The following is a 27,530-nucleotide window of genomic DNA, read 5'->3' as shown; positions in this document are numbered from 1 at the left end:
ATATATATATTTTAGGGATTGTGTTTCACATGCTGGGCAGTAGTAGATCTTTGTGGAGTCAGGGATCATGTAACGCACTATTTTACACCTTGTAATAGCCATCACGAGCCTCTGCCCCACATCGCCAGTCAGAAGTTTGCTCCGTGCACCGGATGTCTGGGGTGCCACAGCTGAGACCCCCAGCAGCGGGACCCCTGCGATCAGACACCTTGTCCCCGATCGGATCCTCCTTTGGATAGGGGATAAGATTTCTAGGGGCGGAGGACCCCTTTAAGTAACCACCTGAATGTGGCGTCCAACAGCTACTTTTCCAGGTAAGATAGGGGTTGGAGGACCCCAGTTTTAATGATAGGCATGGATCTCTAAACATTTATGACATACCCTATGGAAGGCAATAACCCCTTTAGTCATTTGCAAGAAAGGGGATTTCATTTTTTTTTAAGGGATTGTGTTTCACATGCTGGGCAGTTGCAGTTCTGTATGGAGCCAGGGAACATATACAGTGCAATTTTACACCTCATAAAAGAAGCTGTAAAAAGACAATGGGGGAGATTTATCAAAACCCGTGCAGAGGAAAAGTTGCCCAGTTGCCCATAGCAACCAATCAGATCGCTTCTTTCATTTTTCACAGGCCTTCATAAAAATGAAAGCAGCGATCTGATTGGTTGCTATGGGCAACTGGGCAAGTTTTCCTTTGCACAGGTTTTGATAAATCTCTCCCCAATATCTGTGAGATGGAAAGGAATCAGGGAGCTGTAGGCCTTTATATCGGTAATCCTTTGGTAAACCCTGGCGGCATCAAAACAAAGGTGCAGCACAGAGCTGGGCAAAATAATAAAAACTACCTACCTCTGATTTATGGTGGAAACATATATAGCTACTCTTCTATAGTCTATATCTGACCTTGGGCGTCTCGAATACTTCCTCCAGGTGGATGATGTGATTGTGATTCACCGTTTTCAAGATGGAAACTTCCCGTTCCAGCAACTTAACAGCGGAGCTCCCGGCCTGCGGAACAGAGAAGCGTCACAGTTTGCGGTATGTGAGGAGTCGGGGGAGGTGCTGGGGCGGTAGCCGCCGGGGAGGTCAGTTTCTCGGGTGTGATCGTCGTTACAGTCGGTGACTGATAAGAGATACAGAATTAACGTTTTACCTTTTCTCTATTGACCTTTTTAATCGCCCACTTCTTGCCGGTCTCCCCGTGGGTGGCTTCAATGACGACCCCAAAGCTTCCTTGTCCCAGCTTCTCCCCAAAGGTATAGATTTGCTAAAACAGAAAAGACACAAGTGCGTTAGAACGTCATCCGAGGCACAAACACGTCTCGCCATTACTTGTGATTTGCACGGTGTCCATCTTTGTGCTACATTCCTGGAGTAATGGATTCTCTTGGTACATGTGTAGAGTCCAGATATACTGTCAGCGGAGCCGCTATACACAGGACACCACACGCAGCGCCTGTATATACAGCAGGGAACTGAATCTCTCCTGTAAATGTATCACATGACTGATGGCCTTATTGAGGGGATAATGGAGACCAGCAATACAGGGATATAGGTCACTACTGTGGTAGATGTAACAATGACATTTTCTATCCCTCAACACTGATGGTAAAATTAAGACATTCGCCAGCATATCCTTATATGAAGGACACACCAGAGCCCGCACACCAACGCCAAGGTTTCTCAAAATGGCGCGGGACCTACGCTAATCCTACCTGTGCATGATAAGCAAAACAGGGGCCAGTGGGCAATTACGGCAGCATGCGGTCGACTCACAGCCTCCTCCCAGATACCCTCCAGCATGACTGAGCACCCATACAGTGGGGGGGGGGGGGGGAGGGGGCGGAGGCAAGCTGCAAGCCCCACCTGAGTTGGCTAATATGGGTGCCTGGCCTCACAGGTGCTACCTTAATGCTGCCTTAGAAGATATTCAAGGCGCATTAATTATGGAGTTTACACACCTCCAAGTAGGTCCCGCACCATTTTGAGAAACCTTGGCGTTGGTGTGCGGGCTCTGGTGTGTCCTTCATATAAGGATACACTGGCGAATGTCTCAATTTTACCATCAGTGTTGAGGGATAGCCAATGTCATTGTTACATCTACCACAGTAGTGACCTATATTCCTGTATTGTATTATTCTAATTGTTACACATCCGCACCGTTTATCTGGTGTAGGATTCTATTGTGGCACTTGTAGTCCGCTGCAGGCATCCTCCATTGTATGCTGGGGATCGCCCTTAGCAACGGACTACAAGGGCAGGATCTGCTCCCCCAGTATAAATGCACAACCGCATTTGGGGTTGAGCATCTCCAGCCATTTGAGACCACGTTTTTTGTTGTTTGATAATGGAGACCAGGGCAGAGAGGATGTGACGCTACATGTGGAGCAGGAAATCCTCCCTGGTCATAAGCCGTGCGGGGCTGATATGACGGCGCGGGGCTAACATGACGGCACGGGGCTAACATGACGGCGCGGGGTGCGGGGCTGATATGACGGCGCGAGGCTAACATGACGGCGCGGGGTGCGGGGCTGATATGACGGCGCGGGGCTAACATGACGGCGCGGGGTGCGGGGCTGATATGACGGCGCGGGGCTAACATGACGGCGCGGGGTGCGGGGCTGATATGACGGCGCGGGGCTAACATGACGGCGCGGGGTGCGGGGCTGACATGGCAGCGCAGGTGATAAGACGGGACAGAAAGAGAGGGACGGGATAGAGAGAGAAGACGGGACAGAGAGAGACAGACAGAAGACGGGACAGAGAGAGAGAGAGAGAGAGAGAAGACGGGACAGAGAGAGAGAGAGAAAAGACGGGACAGAGAGAGAGAGAGAAAAGACGGGACAGAGAGAGAGAGAGAGAAAAGACGGGACAGAGAGAGAGAGAGAGAAAAGACGGGACAGAGAGAGAGAGAGAGAAAAGACGGGACAGAGAGAGAAAAGACGGGACAGAGAGAGAGAGAAAAGACGGGACAGAGAGAGAGAGAAAAGACGGGACAGAGAGAGAGAGAGAAAAGACGGGACAGAGAGAAGAGGTCAAGAGGGGAAGAAGAAGTAGAGGTCAACACAGAAGACCAGGACAGAGCATGGAAGAAAGTGAGGCTGAGACAGAGGACAGGACAGAGCACAAGAGAAAAAGACAGACGGAGGACAGAGCACTGGAAAAAGAGACTGAGACAGAGGACAGAGCATGGGAGAAAAAAAGAGACTGAGATAGAGGAGAGAGCAGGGGAGAAAAAGAGACTGAAACAGAGGACAGAGCAGGGGAGAAAAAGAGACTGAGACAGAGCCCAGGAAAAAGAGACTGAGACAGAGGACAGAGCACGGGAGAAAGAGACTGAGACAGAGGACAGAGCACGAAAAAAAAAGACTGAGACAGAGCACAGGAGAAAAGGACAGTGAAGAAGGAGAAGCGACAACAAGGTGCGGTACCTGGATTGCGGCCTCATCGTCCATTCGGGTGTGCGGCACTTTATTCTCGGCGCTGCTGCTTCGCGGCCACTGGGACACCATCTTCCTTCCAGCATCTCGTCCTTCTGAGCTCAGCATCTACAGGATGAATAAAGAAAGGTGTATGGACTGTATGAAGAGTCATAGGGGAGGAGCAGCTACAGACCAATAAGGAGGAGCAATTATATTTAACATTACAGGAGAGCGTCCAACTAGACAAAGCTCCGCCCACCGCGCTGTCTGGACATCTGCCTTAACTCAGACCAATGCCTCAAGTACAACATTACCAGACATTCCACCCTATGGAGGATATTATATACCTCCCCTCCCCCAGACTGGAAATATAGTGCGAGTTATGCCCCGCCTACAATAAGTAATGTCTCCCCCTCCCTGTCATCTCTCACTGCTGTCTACAGGTCTTGTGCTGCACCTAAATTCTGTAATACTCCACCCTGACCCATCATCCTTCTCTATCCGTCCTCAGGTCTTCTCCTGTGCTGCACCTGTATTCTGTAATACTCCACCCAATCCCATCATCCTCCTCTATCAGTCCTCAGGTCTTCTCCTGTGCTGCACCTGTATTCTGTAATACTCCACCCTGTCCCATCATCCTTCTCTATCCGTCCTCAGGTCTTCTCCTGTGCTGCACCTGTATTCTGTAATACTCCACCCTGTCCCATCATCCTCCTCTATCAGTCCTCAGGTCTTCTCCTGTGCTGCACCTGTATTCTGTAATACTCCACCCTGTCCCATCATCCTTCTATATCCGTCCGCAGGTCTTCTCTTGTGCTGCACCTGTATTCTGTAATACTCCACCCTGTCCCATCATCCTCCTCTATCAGTCCTCAGGTCTTCTCCTGTGCTGCACCTGTATTCTGTAATACTCCACCCTGTCCCATCATCCTCCTCTATCCGTCCTCAGGTCTTCTCCTGTGCTGCACCTGTATTCTGTAATACTCCACCCTGTCCCATCATCCTTCTATATCCGTCCGCAGGTCTTCTCCTGTGCTGCACCTGTATTCTGTAATACTCCACCCTGTCCCATCATCCTTCTCTATCCGTCCTCAAGTCTTCTCCTGTGCTGCACCTGTATTCTGTAATACTCCACCCTGTATGGTCATCCATCTTTGATACTATTGTATAATATTGATCACTACAGACATTTTACAATGAGAAAGCTAAGGACAATGTCGGGACCAAAACTATTATTTATTTATATTTTTACACTTTTTAGTTTAGAGATTAAGTAACTTATAAATTCTTCATAAAATATATAAGATGTAATATAGAGGTCGCATCTGGTGCCGCCGCCGCTGCCACAGAGGGAAAAGCGCTGGGATTCATTAGACAGGACATCAGCTCAGAATCCATTAACTCTTAACAAGTTCTAACGAGGTTTAGTTCCATTGATCCCTGGAGAGAAGTGACCTGGGGGCCGGTGTACGGGGGACGCATGACCCATAAGGTGATGATTTACTGAATACAAAGAAGAAGACCCAATGACAATGCAGGTGAGATCCCGTCCTACCCCAATGCACCCAGCAGGTGGCGCTGTGACTCTACTGATGACCGTTCTATCCTGTTATATAGAAGAGAAAATGGGAGCGAATGTGACCAGAAATGTTATTAAATATCAAAACAAGATGGAGAATCCGAAAAATATATAAGAAAGATAAGACGTGGGATACTGCGGAGTATTATATGTACAGACAGCCACAGGGGGCAGTATTATAGCAAACCTGAGAATATACATTAATATCCCTCCTCTATATAACACTACTGTACTGTAATAAGATATCATCCTCTATATAACACTACTGTACTGTAATAAGATATCATCCTCTATATAACACTACTGTACTGTAATAAGATATCATCCTCTATATAACACTACTGTACTGTAATAAGATATCATCCTCTATATAACACTACTGTACTGTAATAAGATCTCCTCCTCTATATAACACTACTGTACTGTAATAAGATATCATCCTCTATATAACACTACTGTACTGTAATAAGATGTCATCCTCTATATAACACTACTGTACTGTAATAAGATATCACCCTCTATATAACACTACTGTACTGTAATAAGATATCATCCTCTATATAACACTACTGTACTGTAATAAGATGTCATCCTCTATATAACACTACTGTACTGTAATAAGATATCACCCTCTATATAACACTACTGTACTGTAATAAGATATCATCCTCTATATAACACTCCTGTACTGTAATAAGATATCATCCTCTATATAACACTACTGTACTGTAATAAGATGTCATCCTCTATATAACACTACTGTACTGTAATAAGATATCACCCTCTATATAACACTACTGTACTGTAATAAGATATCATCCTCTATATAACACTACTGTACTGTAATAAGATGTCATCCTCTATATAACACTACTGTACTGTAATAAGATGTCACCCTCTATATAACACTACTGTACTGTAATAAGATATCATCCTCTATATAACACTACTGTACTGTAATAAGATGTCATCCTCTATATAACACTACTGTACTGTAATAAGATATCATCCTCTATATAACACTACTGTACTGTAATAAGATGTCATCCTCTATATAACACTACTGTACTGTAATAAGATATCATCCTCTATATAACACTACTGTACTGTAATAAGATATCATCCTCTATATAACACTACTGTACTGTAATAAGATATCATCCTCTATATAACACTACTGTACTGTAATAAGGTATCATCCTCTATATAACACTACTGTACTGTAATAAGATATCATCCTCTATATAACACTACTGTACTGTAATAAGATGTCATCCTCTATATAACACTACTGTACTGTAATAAGATATCATCCTCTATATAACACTACTGTACTGTAATAAGATGTCACCCTCTATATAACACTACTGTACTGTAATAAGATATCATCCTCTATATAACACTACTGTACTGTAATAAGATATCATCCTCTATATAACACTACTGTACTGTAATAATATGTCATCCTCTATATAACACTACTGTACTGTAATAAGATATCAGCCTCTATATAACACTACTGTACTGTAATAAGATATCATCCTCTATATAACACTACTGTACTGTAATAAGATATCATCCTCTATATAACACTACTGTACTGTAATAAGATATCATCCTCTATATAACACTACTGTACTGTAATAAGATATCATCCTCTATATAACACTACTGTACTGTAATAAGATGTCATCCTGTATATAACACTACTGTACTGTAATAAGATGTCCTCCTCTATATAACACTACTGTACTGTAATAAGATGTCATCCTCTATATAACACTACTGTACTGTAATAAGATATCCTCTATATAACACTACTGTACTGTAATAAGATATCACCCTCTATATAACACTACTGTACTGTAATAAGATATCACCCTCTATATAACACTACTGTACTGTAATAAGATATCACCCTCTATATAACACTACTGTACTGTAATAAGATATCATCCTCTATATAACACTACTGTACTGTAATAAGATATCATCCTCTATATAACACTCCTGTACTGTAATAAGATATCATCCTCTATATAACACTCCTGTACTGTAATAAGATGTCATCCTCTATATAACACTACTGTACAGTAATAAGATATCATCCTGTATATAACACTACTGTACTGTAATAAGATGTGAGATCATCCTGTATATAACACTACTGTACTGTAATAAGATATCATCCTCTATATAACACTACTGTACTGTAATAAGATATCATCCTCTATATAACACTACTGTACTGTAATAAGATATCATCCTCTATATAACACTACTGTACTGTAATAAGATGTCATCCTCTATATAACACTACTGTACTGTAATAAGATGTCATCCTCTATATAACACTACTGTACTGTAATAAGATATCATCCTCTATATAACACTACTGTACTGTAATAAGATATCATCCTCTATATAACACTACTGTACTGTAATAAGATATCATCCTCTATATAACACTACTGTACTGTAATATATCATCCTCTATATAACACTACTGTACTGTAATAAGATATCACCCTCTATATAACACTACTGTACTGTAATAAGATGTGAGATCATCCTGTATATAACACTACTGTACTGTAATAAGATATCACCATCTATATAACACTACTGTACTGTAATAAGATATCATCCTCTATATAACACTACTGTACTGTAATAAGATATCATCCTCTATATAACACTACTGTACTGTAATAAGATATCCTCTATATAACACTACTGTACTGTAATAAGATATCATCCTCTATATAACACTACTGTACTGTAATAAGATATCATCCTCTATATAACACTACTGTACTGTAATAAGATATCATCCTCTATATAACACTACTGTACTGTAATAAGATGTCATCCTCTATATAACACTACTGTACTGTAATAAGATATCATCCTCTATATAACAATACTGTACTGTAATAAGATATCCTCTATATAACACTACTGTACTGTAATAAGATATTATCCTCTATATAACACTACTGTACTGTAATAAGATATCATCCTCTATATAACACTACTGTACTGTAATAAGATGTCATCCTCTATATAACACTACTGTACTGTAATAAGATATCATCCTCTATATAACACTACTGTACTGTAATAAGATGTCATCCTCTATATAACACTACTGTACTGTAATAAGATATCATCCTCTATATAACAATACTGTACTGTAATAAGATATCCTCTATATAACACTACTGTACTGTAATAAGATATTATCCTCTATATAACACTACTGTACTGTAATAAGATATCATCCTCTATATAACAATACTGTCCTGTAATAAGATATCATCCTCTATATAACACTACTGTACTGTAATAAGATATCATCCTCTATATAACACTACTGTACTGTAATAAGATATCATCCTCTATATAACACTACTGTACTGTAATAAGATATCATCCTCTATATAATACTACTGTACTGTAATAAGGTATCATCCTCTATATAACACTCCTGTACTGTAATAAGATATCATCCTCTATATAACACTACTGTACTGTAATAATATATCATCCTCTATATAACACTACTGTACTGTAATAAGATATCATCCTCTATATAACACTACTGTACTGTAATAAGATATCCTCTATATAACACTACTGTACTGTAATAAGATCTCATCCTCTATATAACACTACTGTACTGTAATAAGATATCATCCTCTATATAACACTACTGTACTGTAATAAGATGTCATCCTCTATATAACACTACTGTACTGTAATAAGATATCATCCTCTATATAACACTACTGTACTGTAATAAGATGTCACCCTCTATATAACACTACTGTACTGTAATAAGATATCATCCTCTATATAACACTACTGTACTGTAATAAGATATCATCCTCTATATAACACTACTGTACTGTAATAAGATGTCATCCTCTATATAACACTACTGTACTGTAATAAGATATCAGCCTCTATATAACACTACTGTACTGTAATAAGATATCATCCTCTATATAACACTACTGTACTGTAATAAGATATCATCCTCTATATAACACTACTGTACTGTAATAAGATATCATCCTCTATATAACACTACTGTACTGTAATAAGATATCATCCTCTATATAACACTACTGTACTGTAATAAGATATCATCCTCTATATAACACTACTGTACTGTAATAAGATGTCATCCTGTATATAACACTACTGTACTGTAATAAGATGTCCTCCTCTATATAACACTACTGTACTGTAATAAGATGTCATCCTCTATATAACACTACTGTACTGTAATAAGATATCACCCTCTATATAACACTACTGTACTGTAATAAGATATCACCCTCTATATAACACTACTGTACTGTAATAAGATATCACCCTCTATATAACACTACTGTACTGTAATAAGATGTCATCCTCTATATAACACTACTGTACTGTAATAAGATATCATCCTCTATATAACACTACTGTACTGTAATAAGATATCATCCTCTATATAACACTCCTGTACTGTAATAAGATATCATCCTCTATATAACACTCCTGTACTGTAATAAGATGTCATCCTCTATATAACACTACTGTACTGTAATAAGATGTCATCCTCTATATAACACTACTGTACTGTAATAAGATATCATCCTCTATATAACACTACTGTACTGTAATAAGATATCATCCTGTATATAACACTACTGTACTGTAATAAGATGTGAGATCATCCTGTATATAACACTACTGTACTGTAATAAGATGTCATCCTCTATATAACACTACTGTACTGTAATAAGATATCATCCTCTATATAACACTACTGTACAGTAATAAGATATCATCCTGTATATAACACTACTGTACTGTAATAAGATGTGAGATCATCCTGTATATAACACTACTGTACTGTAATAAGATATCATCCTCTATATAACACTACTGTACTGTAATAAGATATCATCCTCTATATAACACTACTGTACTGTAATAAGATGTCATCCTCTATATAACACTACTGTACTGTAATAAGATGTCATCCTCTATATAACACTACTGTACTGTAATAAGATATCATCCTCTATATAACACTACTGTACTGTAATAAGATATCATCCTCTATATAACACTACTGTACTGTAATAAGATATCATCCTCTATATAACACTACTGTACTGTAAAAAGATATCATCCTCTATATAACACTACTGTACTGTAATAAGATATCGTCCTCTATATAACACTCCTGTACTGTAATAAGATATCATCCTCTATATAACACTACTGTACTGTAATATATCATCCTCTATATAACACTACTGTACTGTAATAAGATATCACCCTCTATATAACACTACTGTACTGTAATAAGATGTGAGATCATCCTGTATATAACACTACTGTACTGTAATAAGATATCACCATCTATATAACACTACTGTACTGTAATAAGAGATCATCCTCTATATAACACTACTGTACTGTAATAAGATATCACCCTCTATATAACACTACTGTACAGTAATAAGATATCATCCTCTATATAACACTACTGTACTGTAATAAGATATCATCCTCTATATAACACTACTGTACTGTAATAAGATGTAATATCCTCTATATAACACTACTGTACTGTAATAAGATATCCTCTATATAACACTACTGTACTGTAATAAGATATCATCCTCTATATAACACTACTGTACTGTAATAAGATATCATCCTCTATATAACACTACTGTACTGTAATAAGATATCATCCTCTATATAACACTACTGTACTGTAATAAGATGTCATCCTCTATATAACACTACTGTACTGTAATAAGATATCATCCTCTATATAACAATACTGTACTGTAATAAGATATCATCCTCTATATAACACTACTGTACTGTAATAAGATGTCATCCTCTATATAACACTACTGTACTGTAATAAGATATCACCTCTATATAACATTACTGTACTGTAATAAGATATCCTCTATATAACACTACTGTACTGTAATAAGATATTATCCTCTATATAACACTACTGTACTGTAATAAGATATCATCCTCTAACACTACTGTACTGTAATAAGATATCATCCTCTATATAACACTCCTGTACTGTAATAAGATATCATCCTCTATATAACACCACTGTACTGTAATAAGATATCATCCTCTATATAACACTACTGTACTGTAATAAGATATCATCCTCTATATAACACTACTGTACTGTAATAAGATATCATCCTCTATATAACACTACTGTACTGTAATAAGATATCATCCTCTATATAACAATACTGTCCTGTAATAAGATGTCATCCTCTATATAACACTACTGTACTGTAATAAGATATCATCCTCTATATAACACTCCTGTACTGTAATAAGATGTCATCCTCTATATAACACTACTGTACTGTAATAAGATATCCTCTATATAACACTACTGTACTGTAATAAGATATTATCCTCTATATAACACTACTGTACTGTAATAAGATATTATCCTCTATATAACACTACTGTACTGTAATAAGATATCATCCTCTATATAACAATACTGTACTGTAATAAGATATCCTCTATATAACACTACTGTACTGTAATAAGATATCATCCTCTATATAACACTACTGTACTGTAATAAGATATCATCCTCTATATAACAATACTGTACTGTAATAAGATATCCTCTATATAACACTACTGTACTGTAATAAGATATCATCCTCTATATAACACTACTGTACTGTAATAAGATATCATCCTCTATATAACACTACTGTACTGTAATAAGATATCATCCTCTATATAACACTACTGTACTGTAATAAGATATCACCCTCTATATAACACTACTGTCCTGTAATAAGATATCATCCTCTATATAACACTACTGTACTGTAATAAGATGTCATCCTCTATATAACACTACTGTACTGTAATAAGATATCACCCTCTATATAACACTACTGTCCTGTAATAAGATATCCTCTATATAACACTACTGTACTGTAATAAGATATCATCCTCTATATAACACTACTGTACTGTAATAAGATGTCATCCTCTATATAACACTACTGTACTGTAATAAGATATCCTCCTCTATATAACACTACTGTACTGTAATAAGATATCCTCTATATAACACTACTGTACTGTAATAAGATATCATCCTCTATATAACACTACTGTACTGTAATAAGATATCATCCTCTATATAACACTACTGTACTGTAATAAGATATCATCCTCTATATAACACTACTGTACTGTAATAATATATCATCCTCTATATAACACTACTGTACTGTAATAAGATCTCCTCCTCTATATAACACTCCTGTACTGTAATAAGAGATCATCCTCTATATAACACTCCTGTACTGTAATAAGATATCATCCTCTAACACTACTGTACTGTAATAAGATATCATCCTCTATATAACACTACTGTACTGTAATAAGATGTCATCCTCTATATAACACTCCTCTAGTGTAATAAGATATCATCTCTATATAACACTACTGTACTGTAATAAGATATCATCTCTATATAACACTACTGTACTGTAATAAGATATCATCTTCAATATAACACTACTGTACTGTAATAAGATGTCATCCTCTATATAACACTACTGTACTGTAATAAGATATCATCCTCTATATAACACTACTGTACTGTAATAAGATATCATCCTTTATATAACACTACTGTACTGTAATAAGATATCACCCTCTATATAACACTACTGTACTGTAATAAGATATCATCCTCTATATAACACTACTGTACTGTAATAAGATGTCCTCCTCTATATAACACTACTGTACTGTAATAAGATGTCATCCTCTATATAACACTACTGTACTGTAATAAGATATCACCCTCTATATAACACTACTGTACTGTAATAAGATGTCCTCCTCTATATAACACTACTGTACTGTAATAAGATATCATCCTCTATATAACACTACTGTACTGTAATAAGATATCATCCTCTATATAACACTACTGTACTGTAATAAGATATCCTCTATATAACACTACTGTACTGTAATAAGATATCATCCTCTATATAACACTACTGTACTGTAATAAGATATCATCCTGTATATAACACTACTGTACTGTAATAAGATATCATCCTCTATATAACACTACTGTACTGTAATAAGATATCATCCTCTATATAACACTACTGTACTGTAATAAGATATCATCCTCTATATAACACTACTGTACTGTAATAAGATATCACCCTCTATATAACACTACTGTACTGTAATAAGATATCATCCTCTATATAACACTCCTGTACTGTAATAAGATGTCATCCTCTATATAACACTACTGTACTGTAATAAGATATCACCCTCTATATAACACTACTGTACTGTAATAAGATATCACCCTCTATATAACACTACTGTACTGTAATAAGATATCATCCTCTATATAACACTACTGTACTGTAATAAGATCTCCTCCTCTATATAACACTACTGTACTGTAATAAGATATCACCCTCTATATAACACTACTGTACTGTAATAAGATATCATCCCCTATATAACACTACTGTACTGTAATAAGATATCATCCTCTATATAACACTACTGCACTGTAATAAGATGTCACCCTCTATATAACACTACTGTACTGTAATAAGATATCATCCTCTATATAACACTACTGTACTGTAATAAGATATCATCCTCTATATAACACTCCTGTACTGTAATAAGATATCATCCTCTATATAACACTACTGTACTGTAATAAGATATCATCCTCTATATAACACCACTGTACTGTAATAAGATATCATCCTCTATATAACACTACTGTACTGTAATAAGATATCATCCTCTATATAACACTACTGTACTGTAATAAGATGTCATCCTCTATATAACACTACTGTACTGTAATAAGATATCATCCTCTATATAACACTACTGTACTGTAATAAGATATCCTCTATATAACACTACTGTACTGTAATAAGATATTATCCTCTATATAACACTACTGTACTGTAATAAGATATCCTCTATATAACACTACTATACTGTAATAAGATATCATCCTCTATATAACACTCCTGTACTGTAATAAGATATCATCCTCTATATAACACTACTGTACTGTAATAAGATATCCTCTATATAACACTACTGTACTGTAATAAGATGTCATCCTCTATATAACACTACTGTACTGTAATAAGATATCATCCTCTATATAACACTACTGTACTGTAATAAGATATCATCCTCTATATAACACTACTGTACTGTAATAAGATATCACCCTCTATATAACACTACTGTACTGTAATAAGATATCATCCTCTATATAACACTCCTGTACTGTAATAAGATGTCATCCTCTATATAACACTACTGTACTGTAATAAGATATCCTCTATATAACACTCCTGTACTGTAATAAGATATCATCCTCTATATAACACTACTGTACTGTAATAAGATATCCTCTATATAACACTACTGTACGGTAATAAGATATCATCCTCTATATAACACTACTGTACTGTAATAAGATATCATCCTCTATATAACACTACTGTACTGTAATAAGATATCATCCTCTATATAACACTACTGTACTGTAATAAGATATCATCCTCTATATAACACTACTGTACTGTAATAAGATGTCATCCTCTATATAACACTACTGTACTGTAATAAGATCTTCTCCTCTATATAACACTACTGTACTGTAATAAGATATCATCCTCTATATAACACCACTGTACTGTAATAAGATGTCCTCCTCTATATAACACTACTGTACTGTAATAAGATATCATCCTCTATATAACACTACTGTACTGTAATAAGATATCATCCTCTATATAACACTACTGTCCTGTAATAAGATGTCATCCTCTATATAACACTACTGTACTGTAATAAGATCTCCTCCTCTATATAACACTCCTGTACTGTAATAAGATATCATCCTCTATATAACACTACTGTACTGTAATAAGATATCATCCTCTATATAACACTACTGTACTGTAATAAGATATCATCCTCTATATAACACTACTGTACTGTAATAAGATATCATCCTCTATATAACACTACTGTACTGTAATAAGATCTCCTCCTCTATATAACACTACTGTACTGTAATAAGATATCATCCTCTATATAACACTACTGTACTGTAATAAGATATCATCCTCTATATAACACTACTGTACTGTAATAAGATATCATCCTCTATATAACACTCCTGTACTGTAATAAGATGTCATCCTCTATATAACACTACTGTACTGTAATAAGATATCACCCTCTATATAACACTACTGTACTGTAATAAGATATCATCCTCTATATAACACTACTGTACTGTAATAAGATATCATCCTCTATATAACACTACTGTACTGTAATAAGATCTCCTCCTCTATATAACACTACTGTACTGTAATAAGATATCACCCTCTATATAACACTACTGTACTGTAATAAGATATCCTCCTCTATATAACACTACTGTACTGTAATAAGATGTAATATCCTCTATATAACACTCCTGTACTGTAATAAGATATCATCCTCTATATAACACTACTGTACTGTAATAAGATATCACCCTCTATATAACACTACTGTACTGTAATTAGATATCATCCTCTATATAACACTACTGTACTGTAATAAGATGTCATCCTCTATATAACACTACTGTACTGTAATAAGATGTCATCCTGTATATAACACTACTGTACTGTAATAAGATATCATCCTCTATATAACACCACTGTACTGTAATAAGATATCATCCTCTATATAACACTACTGTACTGTAATAAGATGTCATCCTCTATATAACACTACTGTACTGTAATAAGATATCATCCTCTATATAACACTACTGTACTGTAATAAGATCTCATCCTCTATATAACACTCCTGTACTGTAATAATATATCATCCTCTATATAACACTACTGTACTGTAATAAGTTATCCTCTATATAACACTACTGTACTGTAATAAGATATCATCCTCTATATAACACCACTGTACTGTAATAAGATATCATCCTCTATATAACACCACTGTACTGTAATAAGATATCATCCTCTATATAACACTACTGTACTGTAATAAGATGTCATCCTCTATATAACACTACTGTACTGTAATAAGATATCACCCTCTATATAACACTACTGTACTGTAATAAGATATCATCCTCTATATAACACTACTGTAATGTAATAAGATATCATCCTCTATATAACACTACTGTACTGTAATAAGATATCATCCTCTATATAACACTACTGTACTGTAATAAGATATCACCCTCTATATAACACTACTGTACTGTAATAAGATATCATCCTCTATATAACACTACTGTACTGTAATAAGATATCATCCTCTATATAACACTACTGTACTGTAATAAGATATCATCCTCTATATAACACTACTGTACTGTAATAAGATATCATCCTCTATATAACACTACTGTACTGTAATAAGATGTCATCCTCTATATAACACTACTGTACTGTAATAAGATATCATCCTCTATATAACACTACTGTACTGTAATAAGATATCATCCTCTATATAACACTACTGTCCTGTAATAAGATATCACCCTCTATATAACACTACTGTCCTGTAATAAGATATCATCCTCTATATAACACTACTGTACTGTAATAAGATATCATCCTCTATATAACACTACTGTACTGTAATAAGAGGTCATCCTCTATATAACACTACTGTACTGTAATAAGATATCATCCTCTATATAACACTACTGTACTGTAATAAGATATCATCCTCTATATAACACTACTGTACTGTAATAAGAGGTCATCCTCTATATAACACTACTGTACTGTAATAAGATATCATCCTCTATATAACACTACTGTACTGTAATAAGATATCATCCTCTATATAACACTACTGTACTGTAATAAGAGGTCATCCTCTATATAACACTACTGTACTGTAATAAGATATCATCCTCTATATAACACTACTGTACTGTAATAAGATATCATCCTCTATATAACACTACTGTACTGTAATAAGAGATCATCCTCTATATAACACTACTGTACTGTAATAAGATCTCCTCTATATAACACTACTGTACTGTAATAAGATGTCATCCTCTATATAACACTACTGTACTGTAATAAGATATCATCCTCTATATAACACTACTGTACTGTAATGAGATATCATCCTCTAACACTACTGTACTGTAATAAGAGGTCATCCTCTATATAACACTACTGTACTGTAATAAGATATCATCCTCTATATAACACTACTGTACTGTAATAAGATGTAATATCCTCTATATAACACTACTGTACTGTAATAAGATATCATCCTCTATATAACACTACTGTACTGTAATAAGATATCATCCTCTATATAACACTACTGTACTGTAATAAGATATCATCCTGTATATAACACTACTGTACTGTAATAAGATGTAATATCCTCTATATAACACTACTGTACTGTAATAAGATATCATCCTCTATATAACACTACTGTACTGTAATAAGATATCATCCTCTATATAACACTACTGTACTGTAATAAGATATCATCCTCTATATAACACTACTGTACTGTAATAAGATATCATCCTCTATATAACACTACTGTACTGTAATAAGATATCCTCTATATAACACTACTGTACTGTAATAAGATATCATCCTCTATATAACACTACTGTACTGTAATAAGATATCATCCTCTATATAACACTACTGTACTGTAATAAGATATCCTCTATATAACACTACTGTACTGTAATAAGATATCCTCCTCTATATAACACTACTGTACTGTAATAAGATATCATCCTCTATATAACACTACTGTACTGTAATAAGATATCATCCTCTATATAACACTACTGTACTGTAATAAGATATCATCCTCTATATAACACTACTGTACTGTAATAAGATATCCTCCTCTATATAACACTCCTGTACTGTAATAAGATATCATCCTCTATATAACACTACTGTACTGTAATAAGATATCATCCTCTATATAACACTACTGTACTGTAATAAGATGTCATCCTCTATATAACACTACTGTACTGTAATAAGATATCATCCTCTATATAACACTACTGTACTGTAATAAGATGTCATCCTCTATATAACACTACTGTACTGTAATAAGATATCATCCTCTATATAACACTACTGTACTGTAATAAGATATCATCCTCTATATAACACTACTGTACTGTAATAAGATGTCATCCTCTATATAACACTACTGTACTGTAATAAGATATCACCCTCTATATAATACTACTGTACTGTAATAAGATATCACCCTCTATATAACACTACTGTACTGTAATAAGATATCCTCTATATAACACTACTGTACTGTAATAAGATATCATCCTCTATATAACACTCCTGTACTGTAATAAGATGTCATCCTCTATATAACACCACTGTACTGTAATAAGATATCATCCTCTATATAACACTACTGTACTGTAATAAGATGTCATCCTCTATATAACACTACTGTCCTGTAATAAGATATCATCCTGTATATAACACCACTGTACTGTAATAAGATGTGATATCCTCTATATAACACTACTGTACTGTAATAAGATGTGATATCCTCTATATAACACTACTGTACTGTAATAAGATGTGATATCCTCTATATAACACCACTGTACTGTAATAAGATATCATCCTCTATATAACACTACTGTACTGTAATAAGATATCATCCTCTATATAACACTACTGTACTGTAATAAGAGGTCATCCTCTATATAACACTACTGTACTGTAATAAGATATCATCCTCTATATAACACTACTGTACTGTAATAAGATATCATCCTCTATATAACACTACTGTACTGTAATAAGAGGTCATCCTCTATATAACACTACTGTACTGTAATAAGATATCATCCTCTATATAACACTACTGTACTGTAATAAGATATCATCCTCTATATAACACTACTGTACTGTAATAAGAGATCATCCTCTATATAACACTACTGTACTGTAATAAGATATCATCCTCTATATAACACTACTGTACTGTAATAAGATCTCCTCCTCTATATAACACTACTGTACTGTAATAAGATATCACCCTCTATATAACACTACTGTACTGTAATAAGATATCATCCTCTATATAACACTACTGTACTGTAATAAGATATCATCCTCTATATAACACTACTGTCCTGTAATAAGATATCACCCTCTATATAACACTACTGTACTGTAATAAGATATCATCCTCTATATAACACTACTGTACTGTAATGAGATATCATCCTCTAACACTACTGTACTGTAATAAGAGGTCATCCTCTATATAACACTACTGTACTGTAATAAGATATCATCCTCTATATAACACTACTGTACTGTAATAAGATGTAATATCCTCTATATAACACTACTGTACTGTAATAAGATATCATCCTCTATATAACACTACTGTACTGTAATAAGATATCATCCTCTATATAACACTACTGTACTGTAATAAGATATCATCCTGTATATAACACTACTGTACTGTAATAAGATGTAATATCCTCTATATAACACTACTGTACTGTAATAAGATATCATCCTCTATATAACACTACTGTACTGTAATAAGATATCATCCTCTATATAACACTACTGTACTGTAATAAGATATCATCCTCTATATAACACTACTGTACTGTAATAAGATATCATCCTCTATATAACACTACTGTACTGTAATAAGATATCCTCTATATAACACTACTGTACTGTAATAAGATATCATCCTCTATATAACACTACTGTACTGTAATAAGATATCATCCTCTATATAACACTACTGTACTGTAATAAGATATCCTCTATATAACACTACTGTACTGTAATAAGATGTCACCCTCTATATAACACTACTGTACTGTAATAAGATATCCTCCTCTATATAACACTCCTGTACTGTAATAAGATATCACCCTCTATATAACACTACTGTACTGTAATAAGATATCCTCTATATAACACTACTGTACTGTAATAAGATATCATCCTCTATATAACACTCCTGTACTGTAATAAGATGTCATCCTCTATATAACACCACTGTACTGTAATAAGATATCATCCTCTATATAACACTACTGTACTGTAATAAGATATCATCCTCTATATAACACTACTGTACTGTAATAAGATCTCCTCCTCTATATAACACTACTGTACTGTAATAAGATATCATCCTCTATATAACACTACTGTACTGTAATAAGATATCATCCTCTATATAACACTACTGTACTGTAATAAGATATCATCCTCTATATAACACTACTGTACTGTAATAAGATGTCATCCTCTATATAACACCACTGTACTGTAATAAGATATCATCCTCTATATAACACTCCTGTACTGTAATAAGATGTCATCCTCTATATAACACTACTGTACTGTAATAAGATATCCTCCTCTATATAACACTACTGTACTGTAATAAGATATCATCCTCTATATAACACTACTGTACTGTAATAAGATGTCATCCTCTATATAACACTACTGTACTGTAATAAGATATCACCCTCTATATAACACCACTGTACTGTAATAAGATATCATCCTCTATATAACACTACTGTACTGTAATAAGATATCCTCCTCTATATAACACTACTGTACTGTAATATTATATCATCCTCTATATAACACTCCTGTACTGTAATAAGATATCATCCTCTATATAACACTCCTGTACTGTAATAAGATCTCCTCCTCTATATAACACTACTGTACTGTAATAAGATATCATCCTCTATATAACACTACTGTACTGTAATAAGATATCACCCTCTATATAACACTACTGTACTGTAATAAGATATCATCCTCTATATAACACTACTGTCCTGTAATAAGGTGTCACTATATGGAGGTACATTTTCCTGGTGAGGGGTCGGTATGTAGCGGACACAATGCACTAATCTCCACAAACACAGGTAGGACGAGACGTCCGGCTTCATCCGCCGCGAAGGCAAACAGCGTCCTCCCCGCCGGACATTGTCTGCGTAATCCCGAATACACGAGCGCACACAGGGCGGCTCATGTCTCCGCAGAGCGGTATTACCGCACGACCCACACCAAAGTCACCGCAACGCCCGGCCAGGACCATTTAAAGGGCCGGAACGTCAATCATATTCCTGGAAGGTGAAACTGAGCGGCCACCGCCAAACTGACGCAAAACTACAACTCCCAGCATGCCCGGACAGCCGTAGGCTGTCCGGGCATGCTGGGAGTTGTAGTTTTGCAACAGCTGAAGGGCCGTAGTTTGAAGACCGTCGGGCTTTTATAACAAGTAAAGAAGCAGAGCTGCAGTATAAAGCATGGCGGACGGTCGGAGCAGTAACCTGAGCCCCGATCCCGGACTATAGCGGGCGCCGTATTTGCGTTGCTATCCTGTTACTCTCAGGTATTTCGGCTCCTGACGTCAGTCGGAGAAATCAGACAAAACAAAGGGCGCGCCCCGTCCGGGTCAGTGTTTGCTGGGCGTCTGCCGGCGCGATGCGAGAAATGTCTTAAAGCGACGGCGCCCCCACACACGGTAAAGCGGCTCCTTGGTCTCTCCGTAAAATCCACCGCCATATCTGCTGCCGGGTTCGGGTTTGTTTGTTTTTTTCCGTATTTTTTTATTAAAGTTTGTTTTTGCAACATGGAAACCGTCAGCGAGCGTGTCCTGTGTATCAGGACGTTGGATGGAGACGTGGCCCACGCGGAAACCGCGACAAAAAGGCGACACTGTAACGAACCCTGACCTGCGAGAATTGTATGGCCCTGTTCACACTAGAAAAACCGCCGCTGATTCGGAGATGGATTTCTAACTCGTTCCGCATTATTTTCGTGTGAAAAAAGCCTAAAAAGTCTTTAAAAAAACGGAAGCTTCAAAGTCCGCGCCGGAAAACACAATAAGCGGGATAAAAAAAATGTCGCTAATCTACGTAGATTTCTAACTCGGATCCAGAGGCTTTAGGCGCCGTTCACTCTGCATTTTTTTATCGGTTTCTCATTTCATTTTGCTGTATGCAAAGAGGTGGTGAACCGCTGTATTGTTTGCGCCAAAGAGAGAGATATGTCGTGGTCCATGTTTTAAGATATATACAAGTCAAAAGGTAAATGATGCCGTATGGCGCACAGCCGCATCCGTTAGGGTCACACGGAACGGTAAAATACGCTGCGGATGGACCTTACAGTGTGCAATCCGCCGCTACGAGCACACAACGAACTGCGAGTCGCCACGCGCGTGCACAGTGTACTCGCGCACATCGCGGCCGCCGTCGCAGATCGGTGTGCGTGTGCTCGTAGCGGCGGATTGCACACTGAAGGGTCCATCATTGGCGAAACCGCAGTGTATTTTTTTATTTTTTTCAAATTCAAAAGAATCCGCAGCGTATTTTACCGTTACGTGTGACCCTACCCTCAAAGTTAAAGGGGTATTCCAGGAAAAAAAAAAAAGAAAAATTTTTTTTTTTTTTTTTTTTTAATCAACTGGTTCCAGAAAGTTAAATCAGATTTGTAAAATACTGCTATTAAAAAATCTTAATCCTTCCAGTACTTATCAGCTGCTGAAGTTGAGTTGTTGTTTTCTGTCTGGCAACAGTGCTCTCTGTTGACATCTCTGTCTGTCTCGGAAACTGCACAGAGGTTTGCTATGGGGATTTGCTTCTAAACTGGGCAGCTCCCGAGACAGGTGTCATCAGAGAGCACTTAGACGGAAAAGAACAACTCAACTTCAGCAGATCATTAGTACGGAAAGGATTAAGATTTTTTAACAGAAGTAATTTACAAATCTGTTTAACTTTCTGGAACCAGATGATTGATATATATATATATATATATATATATATATATATATATATATATTATATAAATAAAGTTTTTTTCCTGGATAACCCCTTTAAACAGATCTGTAAATTACTTCTATTTAGAAATCTTAATCCTTCCAGTACTTATCAGCTGCTGTATGCTCCACAGGAAGTTCTTTTCGTTTTAAATTTATTTTCTGTCTGAGCACAGTGCTCTCTGCTGACACCTCTGTCCATGTCAGGAACTGTCCAGAGCAGGAGAGGTTTGCTATAGGGATTTGTTCCTGCTCTGGACAGTTCCTGACACGGACAGAGGTGTCAGCAGAGAGCACTGTAGTCAGACAGAAAATAAATTTAAAAAGAAAAGAACTTCCTGTCGAGCATAAAGCAGCTGATAAGTACTGGAAGGATTAAGATTTTTAAATAAAATTAAGTTACAAATCTGTTTAACTTTCTGGCACCAGTTGATTTAAAAAAAAATTCCCACCAGAGTACCCCTTTAAACAGAAACCGGTGTGTGTGCAGCCTAACTTTCCACCTCTTTCTTTGCAGTGTGAACACGCCTTTAGACCTGGGCAGGTTAATTAATGTTTCCATTCACTAACAGCAAGCAGAAAAATCACATTGTTTATTAGCAACTAGTAGAACTTCCCATCACACAAGGATCCGGGTCGGACTGTCCTGACTCGGCGGTGTCGGTCCGGAGTCGGCAGCGCTCTCTCCACCGCGGTCACCGCTCCGCACAATGCACAGCCTATAAATGTGACAAAGTGCGTGACTATTGCCAATGGCCGCCATGACAGTGACCTCTGATGGGGACATCCAGAAGGATACACAGACCTCCGCCTTCACCATTGTTCTCTATTCATGAAGCAGGGAGCTCAGGATGAATGGACTCAGTGACAGGTGCTGAGTGACAGTTTCTATTAGCAACCATGGAGTGTCCTGGGGGGGCAGATTTCCTTCCTCTTGCCTTAGGATGTGTTCACACATTCAGGTTCTTTGATGAGTGATAACATGCCTTCCATTCATGAACCAGGAAGATCAGGATGTACAGAGCTACAAGTCTCCCTCCCCACCGGGTTCTCCACCCAGCTTTCTGCAGACTCTGAATGGCTGAAGAGGGTAACATCCCATTGCTCTGTACACACCTGCACTGACTTCTCCATCAGATCCATAGCGAGGCCCCGATAGACCGCACATGGTGTCTCATCGGATCGGACACAATAACCGGGATTTTTAGGGAACGTGCAGGGTTTGTCTCCTACCAGGACAGAAACCTGATGCCCACCTTAGTCCGCAGATGTGAACAGCGTCTTACAGAAGTATCAGGACAGCGCGCACCACCCAGCTGGGAGAACCTCTCAGTTATGTGTGTAACAGGAGAGAACGTTCCCGGACCAGAGAAGACGTCGGCGAACGCAAGTCCTGACAATGACGACCAATGAGCCGGATCAGTGACGTCCGCCGGGACCGGTCAGTCAGCGAGAAGGAATGTGCCATGACCACGGAGCAAAGGAGAACGTCACAAATGGGGGGGAGGGGTGAATAATAAAGGGGCTGGAATAATAGGGAACCTGGACGGAGATCAGGGGCTGGAATAATGGGGGGACCTGGACCCCTTGTTGGACGGAGATCAGGGCCTGGAATAATGGGGGGACCGGGACGGAGATCAGGGCCTGGAATAATGGGGGGACCTGGACGGATATCAGGGGCTGGAATAATGGGGGACCTGGACCCCTTGTTGGACAGAGATCAGGGCCTGGAATAATGGGGGACCTGGACCCCTTGTTGGACGTAGATCAGGGGCTGTAATAATGGGGGACCTGGACCCCTTGTTGGACAGAGATCAGGGCCTGGAATAATGGGGGACCTGGACCCCTTGTTGGACACAGATCAGGGCCTGGAATAATGGGGGACCTGGACCCCTTGTTGGACACAGATCAGGGCCTGGAATAATGGGGGACCTGGACCCCTTGTTGGACAGAGATCAGGGCCTGGAATAATGGGGGACCTGGACCCCTTGTTGGACGTAGATCAGGGGCTGGAATAATGGGGGACCTGGACCCCTTGTTGGACAGAGATCAGGGCCTGGAATAATGGGGGACCTGGACCCCTTGTTTGATGGAGATCAGGGGCTGGAATAATGGGGGACCTGGACCCCTTGTTGGACGGAGATCAGGGCCTGGAATAATGGGGGACCTGGACCCCTTGTTGGACGGAGATCAGGGCCTGGAATAATGGGGGACCTGGACCCCTTGTTGGACAGAGATCAGGGCCTGGAATAATGGGGGACCTGGACCCCTTGTTGGACGGAGATCAGGGCCTGGAATAATGGGGGACCTGGACCCCTTGTTGGACGGAGATCAGGGCCTGGAATAATGGGGGACCTGGACCCCTTGTTGGACGGAGATCAGGGCCTGGAATAATGGGGGACCTGGACCCCTTGTTGGACGGAGATCAGGGCCTGGAATAATGGGGGACCTGGACCCCTTGTTGGACGGAGATCAGGGCCTGGAATAATGGGGGACCTGGACCCCTTGTTGGACGGAGATCAGGGCCTGGAATAATGGGGGACCTGGACCCCTTGTTGGACGGAGATCAGGGCCTGGAATAATGGGGGACCTGGACCCCTTGTTGGACGGAGATCAGGGCCTGGAATAATGGGGGACCTGGACCCCTTGTTGGACGGAGATCAGGGCCTGGAATAATGGGGGACCTGGACCCCTTGTTGGACGGAGATCAGGGCCTGGAATAATGGGGGACCTGGACCCCTTGTTGGACGGAGAGTTATCTAATAAATAACAGATATGGATCAAAGTCACGATTAGAAGCTGCACAAAAGTTACAAAGTAAAACTGTTGTATCTGAAAAATCTCACAAGAAAGTGAAGATGTCTGATCCTTCAGGATGTGCGGGGTCTTGTGGGGTCTTAACCTTCACCCTGAGATCTCGGGGAGGAGTCTGGAAGGAAGGAGGGGTCAGGAGGAAGAGGGGGACAGGAGGGGTCTGGAGGAAGGGGGGACAGGAGGAAGAGGGGGACAGGAGGAGTCTGAAGCAAGGGGGGACAGGAAGTGGGGGGACAGGAGGTGTCCGAAGGAAGGGGGGGGGAAGGAGGAGTCTGGAGGAAGTGGGGGGGGGGGACAGGAGGGGTCTGGAGGAGGTGGGGGGGGGGGACAGGAGGGGTCTGGAGGAAGTGGGACAGGAGGGGGCTCGGGGGGGCCTTATTCTCCTACTGAGAAGACCTTAGCTGTGTTGGGGGCAGTCAGGAGGAATAGGTGACAGCTTTCCTTGTGATCCTCCTCCATAATGTCCAGTTCTCGGCCTTTCACTTACATTGTTATGTGCTGAATGGTGAACTCCTGACCACTGCATTAACTACAGGGTGCCTTTAATTAAAGGTATAGCGCCGTAATTGTCCATTTGCTATTTCCTCTATATATAGATACTGTACTCCATTATTATCCTGTATACTGAGGCCTCAGGGCGACCATACACAATACTGCACTCCACACCTCACAAACACCATTGTCTACAGAGACAACAAGAAGCTACAAGTCACCACACGACTACTTACCTGAAATACCTAAAGAGCCGCTGACCAGAGACTGGGCCAAAGAGCTTACACTCTGCTGGAGTCAGGCAAAACTAATGTAGATGCTATGATATGTGACCTACCTGTACGATATGTGACCGACCTGTACGATATGTGACCGACCTGTACGATATGTGACCGACCTGTACGATATGTGACCGACCTGTACGATATGTGACCGACCTGTACGATATGTGACCGACCTGTACGATATGTGACCGACCTGTACGATAAGTGGCCGACCTGTACGATAAGTGGCCGACCTGTACGATAAGTGGCCGACCTGTACGATAAGTGGCCGACCTGTACGATAAGTGGCCGACATGTACGATAAGTGGCCGACCTGTACGATAAGTGATCTACCGGTACGATAAGTGGCCTACCTGTAGGAGGCGCACTCGCTGCAGGATCAGATACCCGGCACCCTGAGATTACTGAATTCATTTAAGAAAACTTTTCTTCTGGAAGGAGAACAAACCACAGATGGAAGAGAATAATAGATGCCAGACACCGCGTACAACCGCCTAACACCCAGGTGACATTGTTCTCACTGAACACATAAAGACACAACATACGACACGAACCCTGCGGCCGGACAGAAGAAAGAACGATACAGGAGAACAAACAGATCCCATAGATCACAATGGGGGAGAAGCAAGTACACAACACAGAGAGATTCTTCTAAAAAAAAAAAAAAAAAAATATATATATATATACACACACACACACACACATCAGTGCAAGAGCTCAGCGGCCTCCATGATTCTTACATGGAAGAAGGAACAACCAGGACTATTCCTAGAGCTGCTGCCCCACCAGACTATGGAATCGGGGAGAAGGGTCTTGGTAAGAGAGGAGACAAAGAACCCAATGGTCACTGCCCATCACCTGCCCAATACCATCCCTACAGTGATCATGGTGGGGGCAGCATCATGTCTGGGGGAAACCAGGCACTGCCCATCACCT

General features: G+C 38.5%; 1 protein-coding gene across 4 annotated transcripts in view; it reads right to left on the bottom strand.

Moving 5' to 3' along the window:
• The window catches only part of STK33 (serine/threonine kinase 33), a 79,973-nt gene that overhangs the window by 29,252 nt on the left and 23,191 nt on the right, over nt 1-27,530 (bottom strand). For 2 of the 4 annotated variants that reach the window (XM_056554372.1, XM_056554373.1), the window contains exons 2-4: nt 3,432-3,548; nt 1,154-1,267; nt 904-1,008 (exon numbers count right to left, since the gene is read on the bottom strand). In XM_056554372.1, coding sequence (XP_056410347.1) covers nt 904-1,008; nt 1,154-1,267; nt 3,432-3,548 — 336 coding nt within the window. Of the gene's footprint in view, nt 1-903; nt 1,009-1,153; nt 1,268-3,431; nt 3,549-21,517; nt 21,688-21,710; nt 21,768-27,530 lie in introns of those variants that run through there. The other 2 variants (XM_056554371.1, XM_056554374.1) reach the window with 2 other exon arrangements.

This window comes from Hyla sarda, unplaced genomic scaffold (genome assembly GCF_029499605.1).
Source record: "Hyla sarda isolate aHylSar1 unplaced genomic scaffold, aHylSar1.hap1 scaffold_69, whole genome shotgun sequence".
NCBI classification, from domain to species: Eukaryota; Metazoa; Chordata; class Amphibia; order Anura; family Hylidae; genus Hyla; species Hyla sarda.
The sequence above is the reverse complement of the archived record's forward strand: the minus strand, read 5'-3'. Positions and strand labels throughout refer to the sequence as shown.